At 49.0% G+C, this 24,963-nt stretch overlaps 1 protein-coding gene across 2 annotated transcripts in view; it reads left to right on the plus strand.

Moving 5' to 3' along the window:
- ppp1r14ab (protein phosphatase 1, regulatory (inhibitor) subunit 14Ab) overlaps positions 1-24,963 on the plus strand; it is a 44,370-nt gene that overhangs the window by 18,554 nt on the left and 853 nt on the right. Inside the window, exons 2-4 of one of the 2 annotated variants that reach the window (XM_041179484.1) lie at positions 15,849-15,929; positions 16,026-16,058; positions 17,506-17,576. In XM_041179484.1, coding sequence (XP_041035418.1) covers positions 15,849-15,929; positions 16,026-16,058; positions 17,506-17,532 — 141 coding nt within the window. In that variant the 3' untranslated portion in view covers positions 17,533-17,576. The remainder of the gene's footprint in view (positions 1-15,848; positions 15,930-16,025; positions 16,059-17,505; positions 17,577-24,963) is intronic. The other variant, XM_041179483.1, reaches the window with a different exon arrangement.

Genomic DNA, 24,963 nt, shown 5'->3' on the forward strand with positions numbered 1-24,963 from the left:
GTTGGTGAAGCTGGGGCATTCTCACAGGTTACCAACCCAGTGGGTGCCTAAAGGCTTTCTAACGCACTGCCGAGTGGGTGGTCAAAGTGTGGAAACGGAGCTGCTTTGCCTCAGTCATTCAGCTGACCCCTGTTATCGAGTGCCCGGCAGAAGACAGCCTGAGTGAGCGGCATGGTGTGCGCCAGTGATAGAGCGGGTCAGGTACCAGCCCTCCACCTCTGCCCTGTGGGTTCCAGTCCAGCACATGCCACAGGGCCATAGCTCTCCTCCTGTCTGCCAGCTGTGGAGGGGGTCCTGGTCGATGTGTTTGGGCTGTCGCAGTCCATTCCTGGCTCACAGCCCTAACCCTAACCCACACCTCCAGGGCAAGATTAACATGGAGGGTCCATGGTCACCTCTTAAGGCCTTGTACCCGAAGGGAGAGAGGGAGCTGATTGTTGTGTGAAATGGAAATGCGACTGGAGGTAAAGCTGTCTGGGCATGTGGCACATTGTTGTGGCAGAGTGAAGATCATTATCTGTAGTAAATGGTTATATCCAACTAGGGAGTGTTCACAATGAGTGAGTGCCAGGTATTAATTGTTCTGTTCGCTGGCTTCGAAATCCCACACCAGGAACACACAAATTCACCGACAAAGTTTTAAAAAACACCCCGAGGCCTTATAATGGCTCAGTTAAGAGGGAAGCTCCATTAATCCAACAGGGTATTCAGGAGAAACCGTCTTTACCCAGAGAGCAGTGGAACTCACTCCCACAGGGAGTGATTGAGGTGAACAGTATCGATATGTTTAAGGGGAAGTTGGATAAACACATGAGGGAGATGGAAATAGAAGGATATGCTGATAGGGTGGAAGAAAGTAAAGTCTTGCATTTCTATAGCACCTTTCATCCCCTTTGGACTCCCCAAAGCATTTTACAGCCAATTAACTGTGTTTGAAACATAGCGGCCAACTTTTACACAGGGAGCTCCTACAAACAGCATAATAATAATGACAAGATCAGCTGCTTTTTATTGCGATGTTGTTTGAGGGATATACATTGTCCAGGGCAACTGAGAGAATTCCCCTGCTCCCCCTTCTGAATAGAGGCCGAGGAATCTTTTACATCCACCCTGGGAGGACAGGTGAGACCTCGGTTTAAAGTGTCATCTGAAAAACGACACTTCTGACAGTGCAGCACTTCCTCAGCACTGCAGTGGGAGTGCCGGCCTAATCTTTTGTGTTCCAAGTCTCTGGAGTAGAATTTGAACCCCCAGCCTTCTCAGTCAGAGGTGAGAGTGCTACCCGCTCAGCTACAGCTGAGATGATGAGGCATCAGAGGAGACGGGTGCGGAGCAGTAACACTGACGTGGACTGAATGGCCCGATTCTGTGCTGGACGCCTCCGGCCACTGTTCTGTGTTCAGTATCGGACGAAACAATTCCGAATGTTCGTTGATGGGATGGTCATCGTAATGGGAACAGATGAGAGACGGACCTCACCACAGGTCAGATAGCTTTTTGACCAAGGTTTGACGATCGACAATAATGTCCGGTTTAATTATTATGAGTGTCAACTTAGTTTGTGGTTTTGATTGAGGAGAATGGAAGGCTGCAGAGGGAGGATTCCCCTGATCTGAGTCTATTTTCGGCGTGGTGAGTTTGAACAGTGACAGACACAGGATGGAAACTGAACAGTTTTGCAGGAGCATTTCTGACCCGTTGGCATTTTCCCATTTAAGCTCCTTCCCAAGAATCTGCCTATTTGCCTGGGAGACTTTCATTATATGTTCTTAACCTGGGGGTTTTAAGGGAGTAGTTATACTGCGCACTGCGAGTCAGTCCTGCCCAGGAGGACTGGGAGGTCCAATGTGACTGCAGGAGGAGTGGAGATGTAACAGTATTTAACAGCCAGACTTGCAGTAGCTCTTGTTCCTGTTGTCAGTGAAGACACAATAGCCTAGGAATGATGCTCAGTGATAAGTTACAGCACAGAAAAGACTTGCATTCATGTAGCACCTTTCACAACCTCGGGACATCACGAAGCATTTCTCGACCAGCGAAGTACTTTTGAAATGCAATCACCGTTGCAATGCAGGAAATGCGCCAGCAATTTTGCGCACAGCAAGATCCCACAACGGCAGTGTGATAATGACCAGATTTGCCATCAGGAACGTTGGGCTGAGGGATAAATATCCCTCGGGACACCAGGAAGAACTCCCCCTGGTCGACCTTGAAATGGTGCCCGCGGGATCCTTTCCAGCCACCTGAGAGGTGCCGGCTGGGGCCTTGGTTTAAAGTGTCACCCGTAAGGTGACCCTGCTGATGGCGCAGTGCCGCCTTGGCACTGGCGCTGGGAGTGTCGGTGTGGATTTAGTGCTCGTGTCTCTGGAATGGGGTTTGACTCAGTGAAGGGGGTGGGGGGAATGGGGGGAGAAGGCCATTCAGCCAATGGCTGCTGTGACAGCTTCCGAGAGGAGTTACCCTTACCTCTCCATCTCCCTGCTCACCTCCCTGTTCTTTAAATATGTATCTACTATCCATTGAAGAGCACCTTCCTGGATTCTACTTCCAGCCTTGACAACTCTCTGTAAATATTTCTCACTAATTTAGCACCCAAACGTCTAATGGGCTCGTTTGACATTCCAACATTTTCGAGGAGGTATTAACCTCAATAAAGTAAACTGTTTGAGTCCTGGGTTATGGTGGTCAGGGACTGTTCTACCAGCATGTTGTGCGTGTTTGTTAATATTGCCAACGGCCATTTCTCAGTCCCTATCATGACAACAAGCTCCTTTAACATAGTCAAACATTCCTAAGACACTTTGCAGAAGTGTAATCAGACACATTTTTACATTGAACCATGTAAGGAGATTTTAGGACTGGTGATCAAATTTTGGTCAGAGGTTGACTTTAAGGAGCATCTCAAAGGAGGAGAGAGGGAGACGGAGAGGTTTAGGGAGGGAATTCCAGAGCTCAGGGCCCCAGGCAGCTGAAGGCACGGCCGCCAATGGTGGAGCGATTAAAACTGTGCATGTTCAAGAGGCCCAACTTAGAGGAGTGCAGAGATCTCGGAGGGTTGTAGGGCCTGGAGGGGGTTACAGAGATAGGGAGGGTTGTAGGGGCTGGAGGAGGTTACAGAGCTAGGGAGGGTTGTAGCGGCTGGAGGAGGTTACAGAGGTAGGGAGGGTTTGGGTCAGGAAGAAAACCAGGATGTTGATGAGGCAACATAGGGTGTTCTGGGCAAGTAAGACTTGGTGCGATTATTAGAATAAAATAAGTGTTTCCTGTAATGTTGGGCAGTGTTTTGTGATTATCTGTCAGAGTCTGAATAATATATGAGGCCTCGATTATACAGAGTCAGTGGGGCCATCTCCAGGGCACCAGCCATTAAATCCAGTGAATAACACCAGCTGACAATGTGACTGTTATTTGGGAGAGGGCCTCCTCTCTCTGCCTCACCCCTATCAGTGTTAGGGCAATGGTTGCAGACAGCCTGGGCTGTAAAGTAGTCGGTAAAGTGAAAGATCCTTACATACACCCTCCCCTCACACCACCCCTCCACCAGCCCCACCAGCCCCACCCCCCCCACCCCTCCCACCCACCCCAACAGTTACTCAAGGAGCAACTTTAGTATCAGAATGAAAGACAGAATCCCAAAGATGAGGGAGAGTTGAAATAGAGGTTGCATCATGGGGGAGGTTATTCTTGGTCCCAGTCTCTTGACAGCTCTGACAATTGAAATACAATGACCCAGATTCAGCCCGTCCAACAGTAATTGTGCAGGCGAGGGATTAACGTTTTAAAATTTTAACTTGAAGCTGTCCATTTACATTGCAAACCCCAGATTATGCCATTGATCAACTCCTGCTAAAGGGCTCCCAAGCTCTTCTTCAATATCGGCGAGGCCTCAGTTTAACGTCTCATCTGAAAGACAGCACCTCTGACAGTGCAGCACTCCCCCAGTACTGCACTGGAGGTATTAGCCTGAATTATGTGCCCAGGACCCTGTGGCTGACGCCACAGTAAGAGTGCTACCCAATGAGCCACGCCATGGAGAAGTGTTTGGGCTGCCTGACATTGAGATAGTGAGCTGGTGTTTGGCCTGACTGTGTGGTGCAGAGTTAGCAGTATAGCTGAAGTCTGTCAGGTCTCAGTTCATTCTTGGGTAGATACTGCACATTTATAATGAGCGATCACATTGCCGGAATCATGTTTCCAACTGAATATTAGAAGCTTTTTAAAGATCTCATTCAAACCTTCGAGCGAAGCAGTTTAAGCAAATTTCTCTTATTTCTAAACAATTGTGTAAAAGGGGAAGTAAAAAGAGATGCATTCAGTCATTGTGTTTTTTCCTCCCATGTTATTTGATCTCTTGAACCTTGTCCTTTTTAAGATTTAAGATCATTAATTTCTTCATTTGTCGTCTCCTCTCCAGCCTGCGTTCTGCACTGCATCAGTCAACTAACCAGACCCTGACTCTCGGCTGAGTTGACTACAGGGCTTAACTCAATTCACTGCCCCATTCATGGTAACAAAAGTGGCTGCTGATCTCTCTCTCTCTCCATCCTTAGTCTTTCTGTTTCTGTCTCTCACTTCTCTCTCTCTCTGTCCCTCTTTCTATCTCACCCGATATCTCTCTCTTGTTTCTCCCTCTGTCTCGCTCTTGCATTTCTCTCTGTCTCACTCTCGCTCTGTCTATCTCTCGCTCTCTCCCGGCCTACACTCCTCTCGCTCTCCCATGCTCTGTGCCTGCCCCTCCCTCTTTCCCTCTCTCATTCTCTGGCTCTCTCTCTCTTTCGCTCCCTGGCTTTCTCTCTCGTTCTCTCTCCCTCTCTGGCTCTCCCTCCCTCCCTCCCTCTCTCTGGCTCTCCCTCCCTCCCTCTGGCTCTCCCTCGCTCTGGCTCTCCCTCCCTCCCTCTCTCTGGCTCCCCCTCCCTCCCTCTCTCCCTCTGGCTCTCCCTCCCTCTCTCCCTCTGGCTCTCCCTCCCTCTCTCCCTCTGGCTCTCCCTCCCTCTCTCCCTCCCTCTCTCCCTCTGGCTCTCCCTCTGGCTCTCCCTCTGGCTCTCCCTCTGGCTCTCCCTCTGGCTCTCCCTCTGGCTCTCCCTCTGGCTCTCCCTCCCGCTCTCCCTCCCGCTCTCCCTCTGGCTCTCCCTCCCTCTCTCCCTCTGGCTCTCCCTCCCTCCCTCTCTCTGGCTCTCCCTCTCTGCGTGTCTCTCTCTATCTCTCTCTCCCTCTCTCCCTGTCTCCCAGTCCTTTCCTCCTGATCCCTCCCTCACTCTCTCATGATGCGATTGGTCACTTGTTCCAGAATGATTAACAGTCTTGTTGTTCAGAAGAGAGGGAAAATGAAAACACGAGAGCTTTAGCTGGGAACAGATTTTACTCTGAGGGACACAACAGACATTTATTGTTGCAATAAAATGGAGCTGTAACAATCGGCAAGCAGTAACCTCCTCTGGGATGCTCAGCTTCCTTTTCAGGGAATTTCAAGTAATTTTCCATTTGTTGGGTTTGTGGAGGATGTGTCCCCAGTTCTTGCTCCAACTTGGTACTTACAAATAGGAGAACATGTGTTTCATCGCTCCCTCCCTCGCTCCCTCCCTCTCCCTCTTTGTGTTTCATGTGTGGAGGTATCTGGGATGTTTTGTTGTGAGTTTCAGCCGGGTTCAGTGGGTGGCACTGAGTTGGCAGATTGTGAGCTTGGACCAGGCTGGAGAGGGGAGTGGGTCAGCAGGCACTGGGGAGGGGGGTCTTGCTGCTGTTGCGAGTACCACCCCACTATGTTCCGGACAGATTAGAGCATTCTGAAATCAGCAATGTCCTTCCTTTTCGGTACAAGGATTACTGTCCACAAGGATTGAGAACAAAGAGCCAGTGTTAATATTACATGAAGCCTAATTGTGTGTACTGCGAATAATTTATGAGGGCTCCTGTGATTGAATTTGAAGAAGCTGCTGAATTTTCATTATTGCTTTGTCACTTGCTTCTCTCCCAGTTGGGGATCTGCTCCAGTGCAAAGCAGTAAATGGAGTGAGCGAATGGAGAGAGCTCGATTGTCGAGGGCTCGGGTATCGCCCCAAATGAATTCCCACAAACTCCCAACCTTTCCCAGCCGGTTCTGTTGAAAGCCCAATGTTCTCAATCTCAACAGAATCGCCTGCTCAAGGCCAGTCTGTCAACCTTCAGCCACATCCCAGCACCCAAGAGGATTTGACAGATGCTTAACTGCTGTCCACCTCCAGCACATGGTGGCAAAGACAGATGCTGTTCACACCTCCACAGTAAAGGAGGTGGCTTCTGACATGTCAATGGCACCATATTCCCAGATTTTTCATAGAATCACACAGCACAGAAGGAGGCCATTCAGCCCATCACGTCTGTGCCCGCTCTTTGAAAGATCTATCCAACTAGCCCTACTCCTCTGCTCTTTTTCAAAGAATGCCGGTGAGATCTTTTAAGTCCAGGGTAGACGGCAGATGGGGCCTTTGTTCAAGGTCTCATCTGAAAGACTACCATTCTGATAGGGCAGCACTCCCTCCGTACTGACACTCCGACAGTGCAGCACTCCCTTGGTACTGACTATCGGAAACCGTTGCACTCCATGGGATAAAAACAAAAAACTGCGGCTGCTGGAAATCCAAAACAATAACAGAAACAGAAATACCTGGAAAAACTCAGCAGGTCTGGCAGCATCGGCAGAGATGAGCAAAGTTGACGTTTCGAGTCCTCATGACTCTTCAACAGAACTAAGTAAAAATAGGAAAAGGGTGAAATATAAGCTGGTTTGGGGGGGGGGGGGTGGTGGATCGGTGGCTGGCTGCGCTCCATGGGTACTGACCCTCCATCAGTGCATCAGTCCCTCAGTACTGACCCTCTGACAGTGCAGCGCTCCCTCAGTACTGACCCTCCGACAGTGCAGCGCTCCCTCAGTACTGACCCTCCGACAGTGCAGCGCTCCCTCAGTACTGACCCTCCGACAGTGCAGCGCTCCCTCAGTACTGACCCTCCGACAGTGCAGCGCTCCCTCAGTACTGACCCTCCGACTGTGCAGCGCTCCCTCAGTACTGACCCTCCGACAGTGCAGCGCTCCCTCAGTACTGACCCTCCGACAGTGCAGCGCTCCCTCAGTACCCGCCCTCCGACAGTGCTGCTCTCCCTCAGTACCGGCCCTCCGACAGTGCAGCACTCCCTCAGTACCGGCCCTCCGACAGTGCAGCACTCCCTCAGTACCGACCCTCTGACAGTGCAGCATTCCCTCAGTACCGACTCTCTGACAGTGCAGCACTCCCTCAGTACCGACCCTCTGACAGTGCAGCACTCCCTCAGTACCGACCCTCTGACAGTGCAGCACTCCCTCAGTACCGACCCTCTGACAGTGCAGCACTCCCTCAGTGCTGACACTCTAACAATGCAGCACTCCCTCAGTACTGACACTCTAACAATGCAGCACTCCCTCAGTACTGACACTCTAACAGTGCAGCACTCCCTCAGTACTGACACTCTAACAGTGCAGTGCTCATTCTGTATTGTAGTGAATGTTGACACTTTCGAGAAGCATTAATCAAATACAAAAACAAAGATAGAACTTGCATCTGTATAGCATCTTACCAAATGTCTCACAGCACTTTAGAGCCAATGAATGTGCTCCTAGAATTAGTGACTGGTTTAATCTAGGAAACTTGAGCACTGGTTGTTGGCTGTAGGCCCAGATGGAGGTGGTTTCAATCTGAAGATGGAATTTATAGTGCACTCACTGTGTTCAATAAAATCCAGTAATGAACCAACCCTGATTTAAAAATGTCAGGACTCTTGCTCCCCATTCTTTTCTAATCCTTTCCCCATTCCCAGACACGAAGCCAAGAAAATCTCGGTTGATGACATCTCCTGCTTTCCCGGGTGTCTTTAATGGAATAATTGTGTAATGAGAGGAAGATGCTGAGGTGTAATGGACTTTGGGAAGGAGATCAAAGTCTGAAAGCCAAATGGCTTAGAGAAAATATGTAAATCTGAAGCCTGGGAGGGAGGGTCACCTGTGGGACTTGCAATCACCTCAGGTTCAGGAGGTTGTGCACTCGAGTCCCACTCCAGGGATTTGAGCATGAAAGCCAGGCTGACACTCAAACTGCAATACTGAGGGAGTGCTGCACTGTCGGAGGATCAGTACTGAGGGAGTGCTGCACTGTCGGAGGGTCAGTACTGAGGGAGTGCTGCACTGTCGGAGGGTCAGTACTGAAGGAGCGCTGCACTGTCGGAGGGTCAGTACTGAGGGAGTGCCGCACTGTCAGAGGGTCAGTACTGAGGGAGTGCTGCACTGTCAGAGGGTCAGTACTGAGGGAGTGCTGCACTGTCAGAGGGTCAGTACTGAGGGAGTGCTGCACTGTCAGAGGGTCAGTACTGAGGGAGTGCTGCACTGTCGGAGGATCAGTACTGAGGGAAAGCTGCACTGTCGGAGGATCAGTACTGAGGGAAAGCTGCACTGTCGGAGGATCAGTACTGAGGGAGTGCTGCACTGTGGGAGGGTCAGTACTGAGGGAGTGCTGCACTGTCAGAGGGTCAGTACTGAGGGAGTGCTGCACTGTCAGAGGGTCAGTACTGAGGGAGTGCTGCACTGTCAGAGGGTCAGTACTGAGGGAGTGCTGCACTGTCAGAGGGTCAGTACTGAGGGAGTGCTGCACTGTCAGAGGGTCAGTACTGAGGGAGTGCTGCACTGTCAGAGGGTCAGTACTGAGGGAGTGCTGCACTGTCAGAGGGTCAGTACTGAGGGAGTGCTGCACTGTCAGAGGGTCAGTACTGAGGGAGTGCTGCACTGTCAGAGGGTCAGTACTGAGGGAGTGCTGCACTGTCAGAGGGTCAGTACTGAGGGAGTGCTGCACTGTCAGAGGGTCAGTACTGAGGGAGTGCTGCACTGTCAGAGGGTCAGTACTGAGGGAGTGCTGCACTGTCAGAGGGTCAGTACTGAGGGAGTGCTGCACTGTCAGAGGGTCAGTACTGAGGGAGTGCTGCACTGTCAGAGGGTCAGTACTGAGGGAGTGCTGCACTGTCAGAGGGTCAGTACTGAGGGAGTGCTGCACTGTCAGAGGGTCAGTACTGAGGGAGTGCTGCACTGTCAGAGGGTCAGTACTGAGGGAGTGCTGCACTGTCAGAGGGTCAGTACTGAGGGAGTGCTGCACTGTCAGAGGGTCAGTACTGAGGGAGTGCTGCACTGTCAGAGGGTCAGTACTGAGGGAGTGCTGCACTGTCAGAGGGTCAGTACTAAGGGAGTGCTGCACTGTCAGAGGGTCAGTACTGAGGGAGTGCTGCACTGTCAGAGGGTCAGTACTGAGGGAGTGCTGCACTGTCAGAGGGTCAGTACTGAGGGAGTGCTGCACTGTCAGAGGGTCAGTAATGAGTGCTGCACTGTCAGAGGGTCAGTACTGAGGGAGTGCTTCACTGTCGGAGGGTCAGTACTGAGGGAGTGCTGCACTGTTGAAGAGTCATTACTGAGGGTGAGCTGCAGTGTCGGAGGGTCAGTATTGAGGGAGTGCTGCACTGTCGGAGGGTCAGTACTGAGGGAGGGCTGCACTGTTGAAGAGTCATTACTGAGGGTGAGCTGCAGTGTCGGAGGGTCAGTATTGAGGGAGTGCTGCACTGTCAGAGGGTCAGTACTGAGGGAGTGCTGCACTGTCAGAGGGTCAGTACTGAGGGAGTGCTGCACTGTCAGAGGGTCAGTACTGAGGGAGTGCTGCACTGTCAGAGGGTCAGTACTGAGGGAGTGCCGCACTGTTAGAGGGACAGTACTGAGGGAGTGCTGCACTGTCAGAGGGTCAGTACTGAGGGAGTGCTGCACTGTCAGAGGGTCAGTACTGAGGGAGTGCTGCACTGTCAGAGGGTCAGTACTGAGGGAGTGCTGCACTGTCAGAGGGTCAGTACTGAGGGAGTGCTGCACTGTCAGAGGGTCAGTACTGAGGGAGTGCTGCACTGTCAGAGGGTCAGTACTGAGGGAGTGCTGCACTGTCAGAGGGTCAGTACTGAGGGATTGCTACACTGTCAGAGGTGCCATCTTTCATGTTAAACCAACTGGCCTATTAGCTGGACATAAAAGGTCCCATTTTGAGGAGGAGCAGGTGAGTTCTTCCCCTGTGTCCTGGCCCAGTAATTGTCCCTTGTCCAAGGTCATTAAAAGCAACCTAGCTTGTGTTAAATTGCTGTGAGTGGAATCTTGCTGTGTGCAATTTGGCTGTTGCGTTTCCTAGACTGCACTTCGAAGCACTTCATTGGCTGTGAAAACTTTGGCACGTGTTGAGGCCATGAAAGAATCTATAGACAGGCAAGTCTTTTATCTATGAGTGTGCAGCTGAACCATCAGAGAAATGTGAGAGAGCTGTGGACGGAGTTGGTGATCTCCATTGGAAGCATACCGCCCCTGACCCTCAGCTTAGAAGTGACACTGGAGCTTCTAATCCAGAAGAAACTCAAAGACCAGCTTCCCCTGTGGTTCAGATGCCCTGTCTGGTGTGGCATTGTGCCAGCATCACCAGGGTCCCAGCGTTGAAAGCTGCCTCATGCTGGGTTTGGGAGTCAAGGGTTATGGGGAAGAGGCAGGAGAGTGGAGTTGAGGCTTGTCAGATCAGCCATGATCTCATTGAATGCAGAGCAGATTCGATGGGCCGAATGGCCTACTTCTGCTCCTACCTCTTATGGTCGTATGGTTTGGTGATCTCCAGGACAGAAAGGGTTTAATTAGGAGGACAGTTTGCACTGATGAGGTTTGTATTCACTCGGGTGTAGGGGTGATCCAATCGAGGTGTTTAAGATGATTAAAGGATTTGATGGAGCCTTGGTTGATAGAGAGAACCTATTTCCTTTTGTCGGGGGTTGCGGGGGTGTTGAGAGAGAGTCCAGAACGAGGGCAGAAGCTTAAAATAAGAGCCGGGCTGTTATGGTTGATGTCAGGAAGCACTTCCTCACATGAAGGGGAGTGGAAATCTGGAACCCTCCATCCCACCCACCAAAAAGCTGGTGAGGCTAAGGGTCAAATGAAAACCTCAAAACGGAGATTGATAGGTTTTTGTTTCGTATGGATATGAAGCGATATGGAAGCAAGGAATATGGTGGAGTTAAGACACAGATCAGCCAGGATCTAATTGAATAGCGGATAGGCTTAAGGGGCTGAATGGCCTCCTCCTAGCCCTATGTTCCTCACTGCGATGTTTGAAGGCTACATTTGTCCTGTGCTTGTAGCTCGGGAGAGGGAAATGAATCTGTGTTCTCCTGCCTGTGATGCATGAACTTTGTGACTTGGGACGAGCTCTCGATCGGATTAAACGCCACATAATTGTCGACCAATCCACGACAATGAATTGACTGTCACAGCAGAGCTAGGCTTCCTCTTGTGATGGTCTGTGTACAATTCCCAGAAGCAGGAACACCACATTGACAGGAACCAGCGCTGGGTTATCAAAGTGCTTTGAGAAATGGCTGCAGCAAAGATCCCATCAACTCTGCTTTGAAAAAAAAAAGACTGAGGAGCTGATAAACAATCTCTGCAACATCACAACAAAGACGTCTGGAGGATCCAGCGCTTTGCTGAACTGTTTATGAGGATAGTGTCATTGTATATTTGTTGGCTACAGGTTGCTCCCTGCCTAACACCATAGCCACAATAGATCTTATTGTTGGCTTCTTTTGAGAGACTTGCTAGCCCTTTGAGACTCCCTACTCAATGCTTAACTCAAGAAGCTACATTTAGTCAAATTCCTGTTTGATGTCCGTGTCAGCCATGGCTCGGTGCCTTTGAGGCAGAAGATTGTGGGTTCAATCCCCACTCCAGAGGTGTGAGCCCAAAATTCAACGCCCACACTCCAGTGCTGAGGGGAGTTGAGGGAGTGCTGCACTGACAGAGGCGCCATCTTTAACTCCAGAGGGTTGTGAATCTTTAGAATTCTCTATCCCAGGGGCAGTGGATGCTCTGTTGTTGAGTATATTCAGACGGGGGTTGTTAGATTTTTAGACCCCAAGAGATATGGGGACGGTGCAGAAAAATGGAGTTGAGGTTGAAGATCAGCCGTGATCTTATTGGATGGCAGGGCAGGTTCGAGGGGCTGAATGGCCTACTCCTATTTCTTGTATAACTGCAAGTCTTCCTTCTCTATCCCTGTCATATAAAACAGAGCTTTATTTACCACAAGAAAGTATTTTTTTTTAAATAAACCATTTGTTTTTTAAGATTAAAACATTCTGGGAAAATTTGAATTGAAGTCACTGATTCCTGGGATGGCAGGATTGTCATATGGGGAGAGATTGGGCCAACTAGGCCTGTATTCACTGGAGTTTAGAAGAACAAGAGGGAATCTGATTGAAATGTATAAAATTCTGACAGGGTTGGACAGACTGGATGCAGGGATGATGTTTCCTCTGGGCTGAGGGGGTCTAGAACAAGGGGTCACAGTCTCAGGATACGGGGTGGACCATTTAGGACTGAGATGAGGAGAAACTTCTTCACTCAGAGGATGGTGAACCTGTGGAATTCTTCACCACAGAGGCTGTGGAGGGCAAGTCACTGAATATATTTAAGAAGGAAATGGATAGATTTCTAGACTAAAGGGATATGGGGAGAGAGTGGGATTATGGCGTTGAGATAGAGGATCAGCCATTGAATGGCTCAAAGGACCGAATGACCTACTCCTGCTTCTAATTTCTATATTTCTATGCTAATTCCTGCTCATTGCTTCTGGTTCCAGTCTTCCCCCACTCTGGCCAAATAAATTCACATCAGTTTAAACTTATATTACGTTCAGACTCAAATATGTGTGGATGTGACAGCATGGAGCACAGATGGATGTTTTATTTAGTCTGTAATTTTCATCCCATCTCTCTAACGCAGTAATGTTCAGTGCCTCAGTCATTGTTCCCAAGGGTCTGTTAGGCTATTCAACCAGGGAGACGCCTGAATTCAGTGAAGAGTGAGCAGACCTTTTACTCTTCACTCGCATAGAGACTAGTTGAAGGTTATGAAAGGGTTCGATAGGGTAGACGTAGAGAAAATGTTTCCACTTTTGTGGGAGACCAGAACTTGGCGGGGGGGGGGTGGTGGGGGGCAGGCACAAATATAAGATAGTCAGAAATAAATCCGATTGAGAATTCAGGAGGTAATTCTTCACCCAGAGCATGATGGGAATGTGAAAAGCACCTCGAGGAGGGTTGACTGAGGCAAATAGTATAAATGCATTTAAGGGGAAGCTGGATAAACACATGAGGGAGAAAGGACTGTGGTGATAGGGTGAGATGAAGAGGGTGTGAGCATAAACACCAGCATGGACCAGATGACCGAATGACCTGCTTCTGTGCTATAAATACGGTGTGCATTCTCTTACTGCCACTCTGGTGGGTGTTGGCTGAAAAACTGATCCTGGAATCGCTTGGTTTATTTTTCGACCGGAGACCATAAATCCCAACTGACCCTTGGGGGGTGATAAGAATCCTGAGTGGAATTTTAGATGGAGCTGTTTAAAATTCTGCAGCCAGTAAGTAGGGACACACTGGGCTACTGACATTGTCCATAAATGCCTTATAGTTTTTGTTAGCTCACATTTCCTTAATTGGTTCTGTAATTTGGATTGAATCAAGTTGGCCACTGTTCACAGTTCTCTCGATTAGATAAATTTCAGGCAGGCCTGGCTCTGTGCTTTTCTAAGAAAGGGGCTAAGGTTCCCAGATTGGGGTGGCTCATTTCTGCAGTGTACAATGCTTGATTTTCATTTTTGACTCTATTCCCATCGCTTTGCCATTGGGTGGCTGTACCTTCAGCTGCCTGGGCCCCAAGCTCTGGAATTCACTTCCTAAACCTCTCCGCCTCTCTCTCTCCTCCTTTAAGATGCTCCTTAAAACCTCTTCCCCCGACCGAGCGTTTGGTCACCTATCCTAACATTGCCTTATGCAGCTTAGTGTCAATTGTTTTTTTTTAAATGCCCCTTGGGACATTTTACCACATTCAAGGTGCTATATTAATGCAAGTTGTTGTTCTGTTTTCATTCCGTGGGGAGCCATTTCACTTTTGATTCTTCACAGTTTGCTTTCACATCTTGCATTGATTATACAATAGTCAGAATTTTGTGTAAAAACAGTCTATAAACAGCTTGAAGTTTTCTTATATCGCAAAGCCAGTTGTCCCATCTGTTGCCCTGCATCATTGTGTGCTCAAGGGGAAAACTTAAACTGTTTGAGCGCAATATCATCCACATGTTTGTCAAATCCTAAGGTTGGCAAAGAGCAGATTGGGACGATTGGGATTCTAGTATCAAAATCAGGTACTTATTTCATCATCTTTAAGTATCCACAGGAGTGTTAATCAGACGTACACCAAACTAAAGGAGGAGAAATTAAGACAGGGCCTTTGTCAAAAAAATCAGGGTGGAATTTTATGACCCCCCTCCCACCACCAGGATCTTCCAAAGTCAATGGACCTCCGAGCAACTCGCTGCATTTAGCGGCTACACCCCCTACCCGATAGGGCTGTAAAATTCCACAAATAGGTTTTAAGGTGTTTTTTGTTTAAAAGGAGGAAAGGGAGGCGGAGAGGTTTAGGGAGAACGTTCCAGAGCTTTGGGTACCCAGGCAGCCGGAGGCGCGGCTGCTAGTGGTGGAGCGATGGGGATCAGGGATGAGCGAGGGGCCGGAATTGGAGGATGCGGAGGTCTCCGAAGGCTGCAGGGATGAGGAGATTAAAGAGGTAGCGGGGCCATGGAGAGCTTTGAACGTGAGGATGCGGAACCATTGCAGACCAGCGAGTGCAGGAAGGTGACGAGTCCATGGGACTTGGTGTGAGAGTTAAATGACGGGGCCGAATTTTACCGGGGTGGGGGATCGTTCACCTCCCCGGAGAAAAGTTGGTCGGTTTTAGAAAGGCAGCAATAACACACGGCCGGCAGGCTACACATGGAGAGAGTGACGCCTCCAGCCCAGAGTAGGAGGAAGCCCCGCCTTCGCCAGCAGCTGGATCATCCGATTGGCCGGCAGCTCTCGCAATCCCAGTAGCGGGCGCTGCCAAGACTGCCCTCAGGCGGCTGGACCCAGGTAAGTTGGGCCTTTTCGGGCAGGGAGAGATCAGGCAACCTGGTGAGGCGGGGTGAGGGGGCGGTGGGGGTTTGGAGGACAGGTGGGGAGGCACAAAGGCAGGTTAACATCTTTTGGAGGGTGCCCTGGTTGCACAGCCCGAAGGGGATAACCCCTCCTTCCTGTCTCCCTGTCCTTTCACCTGCTTTCCACTGCCCAGTATATTATGACAGTGGGGGCAGGTTGAGGCCCTTAACCGCCCCTTGATTGGGCAGTTAAGGGCCTTAGCGTGCAACCTAATGGATGCCTTACTCACCGGCATATTATGGGGTGGTTGGGTCGGGGGTGGACAGGAAGGTGATGGGCTATCTACTTGACTTATTTTATGTGCCCCAACCACCCACCCCCCCACCCCCCCCCCACCCCAACTGAAAACACATGCAGCGAGGTTATTGGGGGTCTGGCGGGGATTCTAATCCAGCCTGTGGAGTCAGCTCGAGGTTCGAGCTCTGGTTTTCTGGTGAAGCCAGCTAAACAAATGTAGAGGTTCAGAGCCTGGTACTGAGTGTGGTCTTCACACTGAGGCTGTGATGTCTGAATTGTGTCCTGTTCGCCGATCGGTTCCGACCTCTTATAGATGGGATTGTGGGGTGACTCGCCGCTCTTTCAGAGTGGGTCAGGGACTTCACGCTGCCTGAACTCACCTTGTTACCTGCCCAGCAAAGCCAGGGGAGGAACACAATGAGGTGACGCTGGCCGAAACGTTATAAGATGGTAGAACGGAAGGAACGGATTTTAATGAGGGTTGGGCCTAATCGCTCTCCCTTTGCTCTGTTCAGGTGGAGCAGATGCCAGAAGAGGTGAATATCGATGAGCTTTTGGAACTTCAGACTGATGAAGAACGTTCAAGTAAATTACAGGTGCAGTGTGTAAAATCTGTCACCTTCGGGGCAGTGGGAAAGATCACTTCTGTTCATGAATTGCCCGTCTAAAATTTAATTTTATTTGTTTCACAGATTATGTTCACAACTTGCAGCAGAAACACAGATGTAAGTATTCTTTATAATCTCATCGCTTCTTCCCAATTCTCTGTTAATTCAAATCTTTGTGTGTTGAGGAGGAATGAATCTGAGGCCTCTTACCTTAGAACAGGTTTATTTCCAAGGCAGCAAAGTAAGGTCACAGACTCGCTCAGTTCCTCCCACACACCCAGAATGAACTGGTTTACAGGCTCTTGCAACGGTCAAGGTTTCCTCATTGGCAATGAGTCTTGCTGTGCATTCTACAGTCAGTTTGCAGTTAGTTTCTCTTTGGTTAAATTTACATGTTCAAAGTTCCACTAAAAAAGAGGAATTAGCGTGTGTACCTTAGTGTTGAGAAGCCAGCACCAGACAGCTTGAAAGTGCTTGAAGGATAAGAGATGGGACTTGTTTGGCAAGAGTGTTCCTTTTAAAGGTTTCATAGGAACTGAGGGTTTAGAAGCAGGAGTAGGTCATTCAGCCCTTTGAGCCTGCTCTGCTATTCAATGAGACCATGGCTGGCCTGGTTGTGGTCTCAGCTCCCACTTCCCTGTCTACCCCATAACCCTTGACTCTCCCTTTGTCTATCAAAAATCTGTCCAACTCAGCCTTAAATAAATTCCACGACCCAGCCTCCACTGCTACCTGGGGAAGAGAATTCCACAGACTAACGACCCTCTGAGAAAAAAATTCTCCTTATCTCCGTCTTAATTGGTAGACCTCTTATTCCTAAGCTGTGTCCCCTAGTTCCAGTCTCTCCCACAAGAAGAAACATTCTCCCAGTATCCGCCCTGTCGAGTTCCCTCAGGATCTTATGTGTTTTGATAAGATCACCTCTCATTCTTCTAAACCCGCAATGGGTACAGGCCCAACCTGCTCAACCTCTCCTCATAGGATAAGCCCCTCATCCCAGGAATGAGTCTTGAAGGTTCAAAACTGTTCCCCGTAAGGATTAACTGAATAATAATGTGATTGATTGTATTATTTTTAAGGGGCCTCCACCCCTACAACAACCCTCGGAGATCTCTGTGCTCCTCCAGTTCTGGCCTCTTGCATGTCACCCATTCCCATCACTCCACGGGAGCTGTTCTCAGCCCCTAAACTCTGGAATTCCCCCCACCCCCCAAACCTCTCTGTCTCTCTCTCCTCCTTTAAGATGCTGCCCAAAACTTGCCCATTGACTGAAGTTTTGGCCACCTGATTTGACACCGAGCCAAGTGAAGAGATGTTATGTTTTATTTGAAAACCCTCCTGTGAGGCCCGTTGGGGCGTTTTACTACATTATAGGTGCTATATAAATGCAACTTTGGATTTTTTTTTAAACCTTTACACTCAACACCGTAGCTTTCAAAAATTTTTATTTAGGAAAGACCCTGGAGAACTGAAGATTGTAAATTCAGGTTCGTGTCTGGGGTATACTCCTGTCTGGTTTTGAGATACATAAAGTCAACAGTCACATTTTTGGATTTTTTCACAGAAGGAACTTGGGGAACGATTATACTGAAGGTGTTTTGAAACAAACTGCAAGTTTATTTTTTTATATAAGAGGTACTGCGATGATTGATAGATGATCGAATTCCCAACGAACTGGGCTTTGATGTTTACCCACTCCTGCCGAACATTGTTAACTTGTCTCACCAATCGGCGAATACACCTCGGACCCACCGAGAGGTCCCTGGTCCTGGACATTGTTGGCTTTAAGCTTTCCCCTTGTGTTGTGAATACTGGGACGCAGGCACTCATTCAGAAAAGCAGGAAGGAGAAACTTCCAGCAGATTCAGGAGGGTAAATGCAGGAGGGTGGTTAGGAATTATTTTGTTTAAGTCAAACAAGACAATGCGGAGAAGGGCTGTGTTTTCATTGTTTTGTCTTTATGACTGAAAAACAAGCTGTCTTGGTGCGATGAAGCAAGTGTGAGGATAATTTGCTGCTCTGTGTGTGGCCAATTGTTTAATGATTTGTTTTAATGTTTTGCCAAATGCATTTTTTGTTTTGGCCTCAAAGATTTGAGAGACTCTTGGGATCATAGGATCACAGAAAATAGGAGCAGCAGGAGGCCATTCAGCCCCTCAAGCCTGCTGTGCTGTTCCATAAGATCGTGGCTGATCTGATTGTGGCCTCAACTCCACTTCCCTGCCCTGCACCCCCCCCACCCCCCCATAACCTTTGACTCCCTTGTACATCAAAAATCTACCTCGGCCTTGAAGATATTCAGCAACTGAGCCTCCACTGCTCTCTGGGGAAGAGGACTCCACAGACATTAACGACCCTCTGAGAGAAGAAATTCCTCCTCATCTCAATTTTAAATAGGAGGCCCCATATTTTGAAACAGTGAGTCCCCTAGTTCTAGACCCCCCACCATGAGGGGAAATATCCTCCCAGCTGCTACCTTGTCAAGTTGCCTCTGAATCTTACATGTTTCACTAAGGTCACCTTGCATTCTACTAAACTAAAGTGTAGGCCCAACCTGCTCAACCTTTCGTCATAAGACAGCCCTTTCATCCCTGAAACCACAACAATCAACCTTGTGAACCTTCTCTGAACTGCTTGAGGGCTTTATGTGTAATTGTTTCAGGGCATAAGGGCTACGTCCCTGGGCTCCACTACTGTCTAAGTACATAAAGGGCAGTGCGGGCCTGCCTACTCCAGTGCCTAAGGGATGCAGGGTCCGCTTATGGGAACAACTGATGCCACTGAGGCCAAGATTTTTTAAAAACGTATTTCTGGGGGAATTTATTCCTGAAACTTCCTCAGCAGAAATCCGATCTGACCCTGCTTCCTGTCTCCTTTCGGATTCTGAGAGTGATGATGAAGCTTTCATGTTCCACATTCACTTTGCTGGCTGATGGAGTCTCATGTTGCCCTGGGATAGTCTCTGCTGCCTCTTCCCATGGCTGGGGTGAGGCATCTGAGGATGTAATTCCTGAACGGACACCGGAGCATTTCCTTCCCTCTCCAACATAGAAGGAGCTGAAACCATTAAAGTGCCTCAGATATTGGCTGACCAGAACCCTCGATGCACTTGTTGGTTCTCTACCCTGAATTATCTGGAGTGTGACTATGAAGTCTCAAACTGAAGATCCACCCCCTTTACAACAGTCCCTTTATAAATTGCTTTCTCACAAACATCCCTGCAAGTGCTAAAAGTGGAGAGAATGTGGAGCTTGCTACCTCACAGAGTGCTGGATGAATGGCTGAGGGAGAACAGATAAGAAAGATACGCTGATGGGGTGAAATGTAGTGAGGTGGGTGGGTGGGTGGGGGGGGGGGTGGCTGGTGTGGAGCATAAAGGCCAGCACAGACCAGGTGGGCTGAATGGCCTGTTTCTGTGCTGTAAACTCTGTGCGGGTATCATCCAGTCACTTGCTACCATTATCACAGAGAACGCACCTTCAAGTTTGGTACACCTGCCTTGTTCCTGGACACCTCAGTTAAGTTGCTTTGTAACCGGAGCGGGACCGTAGTTTGGAGGGTGAGGGAGGCGGAAGAAGAGGGGTGGAGGCCCTCAGAGGAGCACAACAACAACTTGGACACGCCCTTAACATCCAAGGCATTTCACCGGAGGGTTATCAAACTTGACTCAATAGACGGCTATGTTCTAAAAACAAAAAAACTGCGGATGCTGGAAATCCAAAACAAAAACAAAAACAGAATTACCTGGAAAAACTCAGCAGGTCTGGCAGCATCGGTGGAAAAGAAAAGAGTTGGCGTTTTAAGTCCTCATGACCCTTCGACAGAACTTGAGTTCGAGTCCAAGAAAAGTCTTTTCTTGGACTCGAACTCAAGTTCTGTCGAAGGGTCATGAGGACTTGAAACGCCAACTCTTTTCTTCTCCGCCGATGCTGCCAGACCTGCTGAGTTTTTCCAGACGGCTATGTTGCCTATTACAATCCCCAGTTCCACTGATGGAGAGATCGCTCAGCACACCTCTCCACTGATGGAGAGATCGCTCAGCACATGTCTCCACTGATGGAGAGATCACTCAGCACACCTCTCCACTGTTGTTCTCAAAGGAGTAACAGCATAAACAACCTCCTAAATTCTTGTCAATTTTCAAGCACGAGTCATACCTTCGTCCTGCCATTTCCCATCTGAATGTGACCTACAGAAACGTGTTCTTTCTCACGACACAAGCCTAAAACGCTGTGTTGCCTTTGGCAAGAGACATTTCACCAGGGTTTAAACGTAATTTCCTTTTTGAGTGTGAAGTTAAATAAGATTTAGTTACTGAACTCTTCTGGGGGGCGAAAATGGCAAATCTTCAATCCTGCAGTGGCTGCTGCCTTGAAAATATCAGGTTGCTCTGGATTCCTACACCACCCCCCACTCCAAATTTCTCCCCCTTTATAGTTAAAGGTTTCACACTGGGGTCCAGGGTGGGTCCTGCAGTTCTCAGGAATTGAAGATTCATCTTTAATCAAAACAGCCCAGAAAAGAACTCTAGAGGCAACAAACAAATTTGTGCTCTTGAGATATTTTCTTCAGATGTTTTTGCTACTTGTAGAAATGTCAGGCATGTGGAAATAAATTCTGTTTAACGGATGGTCCAAAATCATCCAATTAGGCTGCCAAAAGCTTATTCACTTCCTCACTGGTGTGGAAAGGCACACATCTGAGAAGCTGGGCAGGCCGGGTGATTGGGGGGGTGGGGGGGGTGGGGGGTGGGGGGTGGGGGGATGCTAAGCAGTTGACAATATGATGAAACCTCCAGGAATATGTCTGACCAGAGTTGGCGACCATTGTTTCACAGCCCTTCACCTCACTGCGGCTTGCCAACACTCATTCACTACCAAGTGACTCAGGCTTTCTTTCCCCTAATCCAATATTCTTAGAACTAACAAGCAGAACTGTTCCAAGAAAATTGAAAGGAGGCCATTTTGTTTAATGCCCCAAAGCTTTTATCCTTGGGGGGTTTTTTGCTCCCAGTGATGTCCCCGGAGGTTAACCTTCGGTTTTGGAAACTCAAGTCCAATCCTAGAGGGTTGGCAACCAACACCTTACCCGTGTGACCAGCTTAATGCGGGCGTCTGGGCAGTGAGATTTTGACCAGTTCTTTGCGAGTTGAGGGCGTCACAGCCAAGGCTGCCTCTGTTCTCGGCCAACATTGACCCTGGATCGCAAGCACCACCCTCGCTCCCTCACCGGCCATTGTCCAGTTGCTGGTTTTCCCTGAAAGCACCCAATCCCTCACAAAGTGGAATTTGAGTCTCCTGGTTAAATCTGGGTATTGCAGAGTTGAAACCTAGCTCTGCCGGTCAGTAATGAATGATGTCCTTTGCAAATGTTGATGTTAACTTTCGACATCCATTCTGGTTTGTGCGAGTATCTCTCCATAACACTCACATCCATCTCGGGTTCGACAGCCTCCTAGGCTCCCATTGCTTAGATTAATCTACTATTGATCGAACTATCGGCAGTGCCAATAATCTCTAACGCTCACGGTTTTAGCATCTTGGAATCATAGAGTACAGAAGGAGGTCCATTGGCCCGTCCTGCCTGTGCTATCCCTCTGTAGAGCTAACCAATCGGTCCCGTTCGCCAGTTACTCCCTTTCCCTAGAGCTACAAGTTTTTCCTCTCTCATGGTTCTACCAGGTATAGGATTGTTGAACCAGATCGATTTCATGGATCCTTGGCGCATGATTTACATTATTTAAACCTGGCGGAGGAAACAAAGGAGGGGACAGGAGGGAGGATTGCAGATTTTGGGAAGTTTTCATTGATCTCGTAAGCTTTATGATTGCACTTAAAGGGCCTGTTGGGAGATGCGTTCAGTGATGTCCTTGTGTTCCAACGTGCTGGATCGGAGAGCCGGCAATTGATGGTGCGGCTGCTTATTCGGGGTCTCTTGGGTGCAGACTTAATCTTATTGCACAGACCATGGACTGTTAGGAAAAATGTAACAGTGAACCCCTTTAATAAGTGGATTTACATCAAGAAACCGCGCTCGCCATGCTGGTTGAATATGAGAAAGGCACAGGCACCAAGTTGAGAACTGGTTTTCTGCCCAAGCGAAGTCCCAGTTAAGATTGAAGACTCATTCTGGTGCTGATGTCTGGGAAAGTCCTCGTGAGATTTGTTTGCACTTGACATCTCTCTCTGACCCGCTTTTTTCTCTGAACTGTGCGCTATATATCCCGTTTTAATAAATTGTTTGATGAGGCTGTTGGAGTGGCATTTCCATGACCTCGGTGGCGATATCTTTTTCCAAGAAATCATTCCCCAGCTTTTGTCTCCAGTCACAGAGGCTGAGTCCCTGGAGGAATCTTCTTCCTCCTCTTTGGAAAGCAAGGACCGCGAATTTAAAGAAGAGGAGTAGGACATTCTCACAGCTCGCACCCCTTGCAGTTTGGGCTCCCATCAGGTTTAAGGAGGGAGAGGAGTTAAAGTTTCTCAAAGGGGTGAGGCTGGAGTACACGGTGAGCTGTCCAAGACTCCACTGACTTCGGTGGGACCGGAAGATCCCGCTATTACGAGGGGCCGTAAAATTCTGACAAAGGAGGCGAGAGAGAGAGGGGGGGGGTGGGGGGTGGTGGGCGGAGAGGGTTAGGGAGGGATTTCCAGAGATACAGGGCCCTGGTAGCTGAGGGTACGCCCACCAGCAATGGAGCGATGGAATCTCAGGATGCACAAGAGGCCAGAATTGGAGGAGTGCAGCCTCCTTATGTCTAATCTTGGAATGTTTTGTGCTGATTTTGGGTGACTCAAGATTTCTGGGCTTTTAGTACTTAGATTTAGGAGAGAGAAACACGAGAGGACATGGCTTTAGGGTGAAAGGGGAAAGGTTTAGGGGGAACTTCTTCATTCAGAGAGTGGTGAGAGTGTGGAACGAGCTACCATCTGACGTGGTAAATGTGGGCTCACTCTTAAGTTTTAAGAATAAATTGGATAGATACATGGATGGGAGAGGTCTGGAGGGTTATGGACTGGGTGCAGGTCAATGGGACTAGTGGAATAATATTTCGGCACAGACCGGAAGGGCCGATGGCCTGTTTTCTGTGCTGTAGTGTTCTATGGTTCTAATTGGTTTCCTCACCGTCATGAAGTTAAAAACACTGTTGCCTCAGATGACCTCATATTCACATGTACCGATTAGAGAGTCCCAGGTATCATCTCTGCTGTGCTCTGTTAACTGAGTTGGGTGTGGGCTCCAGTGGCCCAGTTGCTACAGTGTGATTCCTGGTGAAAGGTCAGTGGGGATGTTACAGGGAGGGTGGATTGGGAATGGTCAAGGAATCTTCAACTTGAAAGCTGGATGGGCCTGAAAACAGACCACTCTCTGGTTGAGAGTCAGCATCCTTAGAAAAGAAAGAGATCGTGCATTTCAATAGCGCCTTTCACAGCCTCGAGGCATTCCAAAGCACTTTACAGTTGATGAGCTGCTCTTTGAAGTGTAGTCACTGTTATACCGTAGACAAATAGCCGATTTGCGCACAGCAAGCTCCCACAAACAGCGATGTGATAGCGGGCAGCTAATCTGTTTAGTGATGTTGGTTGAAGAACAAATATCGGCCAGAAGAGCAAAGATTTTTCTTTGAATAGTGCCAGTGGATCCTTTATGTTCACCTGAGAGGTCAGACAAGGCTTCGGTTTAATGTCTAAACTGAAAGGTAGAACCGCTGACTGTGCAGCACTCCCTCAGTATTTCACTAGCTTCTGTGCAATAGCCGTTGGAGTGGGACATGAACCCATGACCTTCAGTATCAAAGGCAAATGTGTTTTGCACTGAGGAGAGATGGGAAGGATAAACATCTACAAGGAAACTGGCCCCAGCTGAATAATAGATGAAAACTGAATGTTGGCTAGCACATGAATCCTTTAAGGTCTGTAAACAACAGACCAGTGTTGGATAAACAAACAGAGTACGCAGTGTGTTAGTGAAATGTGTGTTGCTTGGCTTGCCCTCCCCCTCACCCCCAAGTAAAGGATCTCGTGTCGCTTTATTTCGGAAAGCACACTTCATAAATTCCAGGAAGATGCAATGAGCCTTTATCCCGCTTGCTACATCATCTTTCGTAATGACTCCTGACATTTTTGTGATGACCAATGTACATGTTAACTAACAGCTACTGACAAGTTGGGACTGAGTGACACTTCCTCTGACCCCGAGTTCCCCCCACAGGCTTGTTCTAGACTCTGAGGAGTTTAATGCCTGTTCCTCACTATTTCTAATACCAGTTAATGTAACTTCCTGCCCGCCAGTGCCATTTTAACCCAAAAACATGAATCAGCGCACTAAATATAGCAGATGGGGACTTGCCCTGCTTCATAAAGCAGCAAGTTGGTACTGTTTTACCTACAGTGCTAATGTTGCACTTCAGAGGCTTCAGCTCACAATCCAGTCCGACATTCCAGTGCAGTACCAAAGGAGTGCTGCGCTGTCAGAGGGTCAGTACTGAGGGAGTGCTGCATTGTCAGAGAGTCAGTACTGAGGGAGTGCTGCACTGTCGGAAGGTCAGTACTGAGGGAGTGCTGCAATGTCAGAGGGTCAGTACTGAGGGAGTGCTGCACTGTCAGAGAGCCAGTACTGGGGGAGTGCTGCACTGTCAGAGGGTCAGTACTGAGGGGGTGCTGCACTGTCAGAGGGTCAGTACTGAGGGAGTGCTACACTGTCGGAGGGTCAGTACTGAGGGAGTGCTGCACTGTCGGAGGGTCAGTGCTGAGGGTGTGCTACACTGTCAGAGGGTCAGTACTGACGGGGTGCTGCACTGTCGGAGGGTCAGTACTGAGGGAGTGCTGCACTGTCGGAGGGTCAGTACTGAGGGAGTGCTGCACTGTGGGAGGGACAGTGCTGAGGGAGTGCTGCACTGTCGGAGGGACAGTACTGAGGGAGTGCTGCACTGTCGGAGGGACAGTACTGAGGGAGTGCTGCACTGTCGGAGGGACAGTACTGAGGGAGTGCTGCACTGTCAGAGGGTCAGTACTGAGGGAGTGCT

This window comes from Carcharodon carcharias, chromosome 34 (assembly GCF_017639515.1).
Source record: "Carcharodon carcharias isolate sCarCar2 chromosome 34, sCarCar2.pri, whole genome shotgun sequence".
Lineage (NCBI taxonomy): Eukaryota > Metazoa > Chordata > Chondrichthyes > Lamniformes > Lamnidae > Carcharodon > Carcharodon carcharias.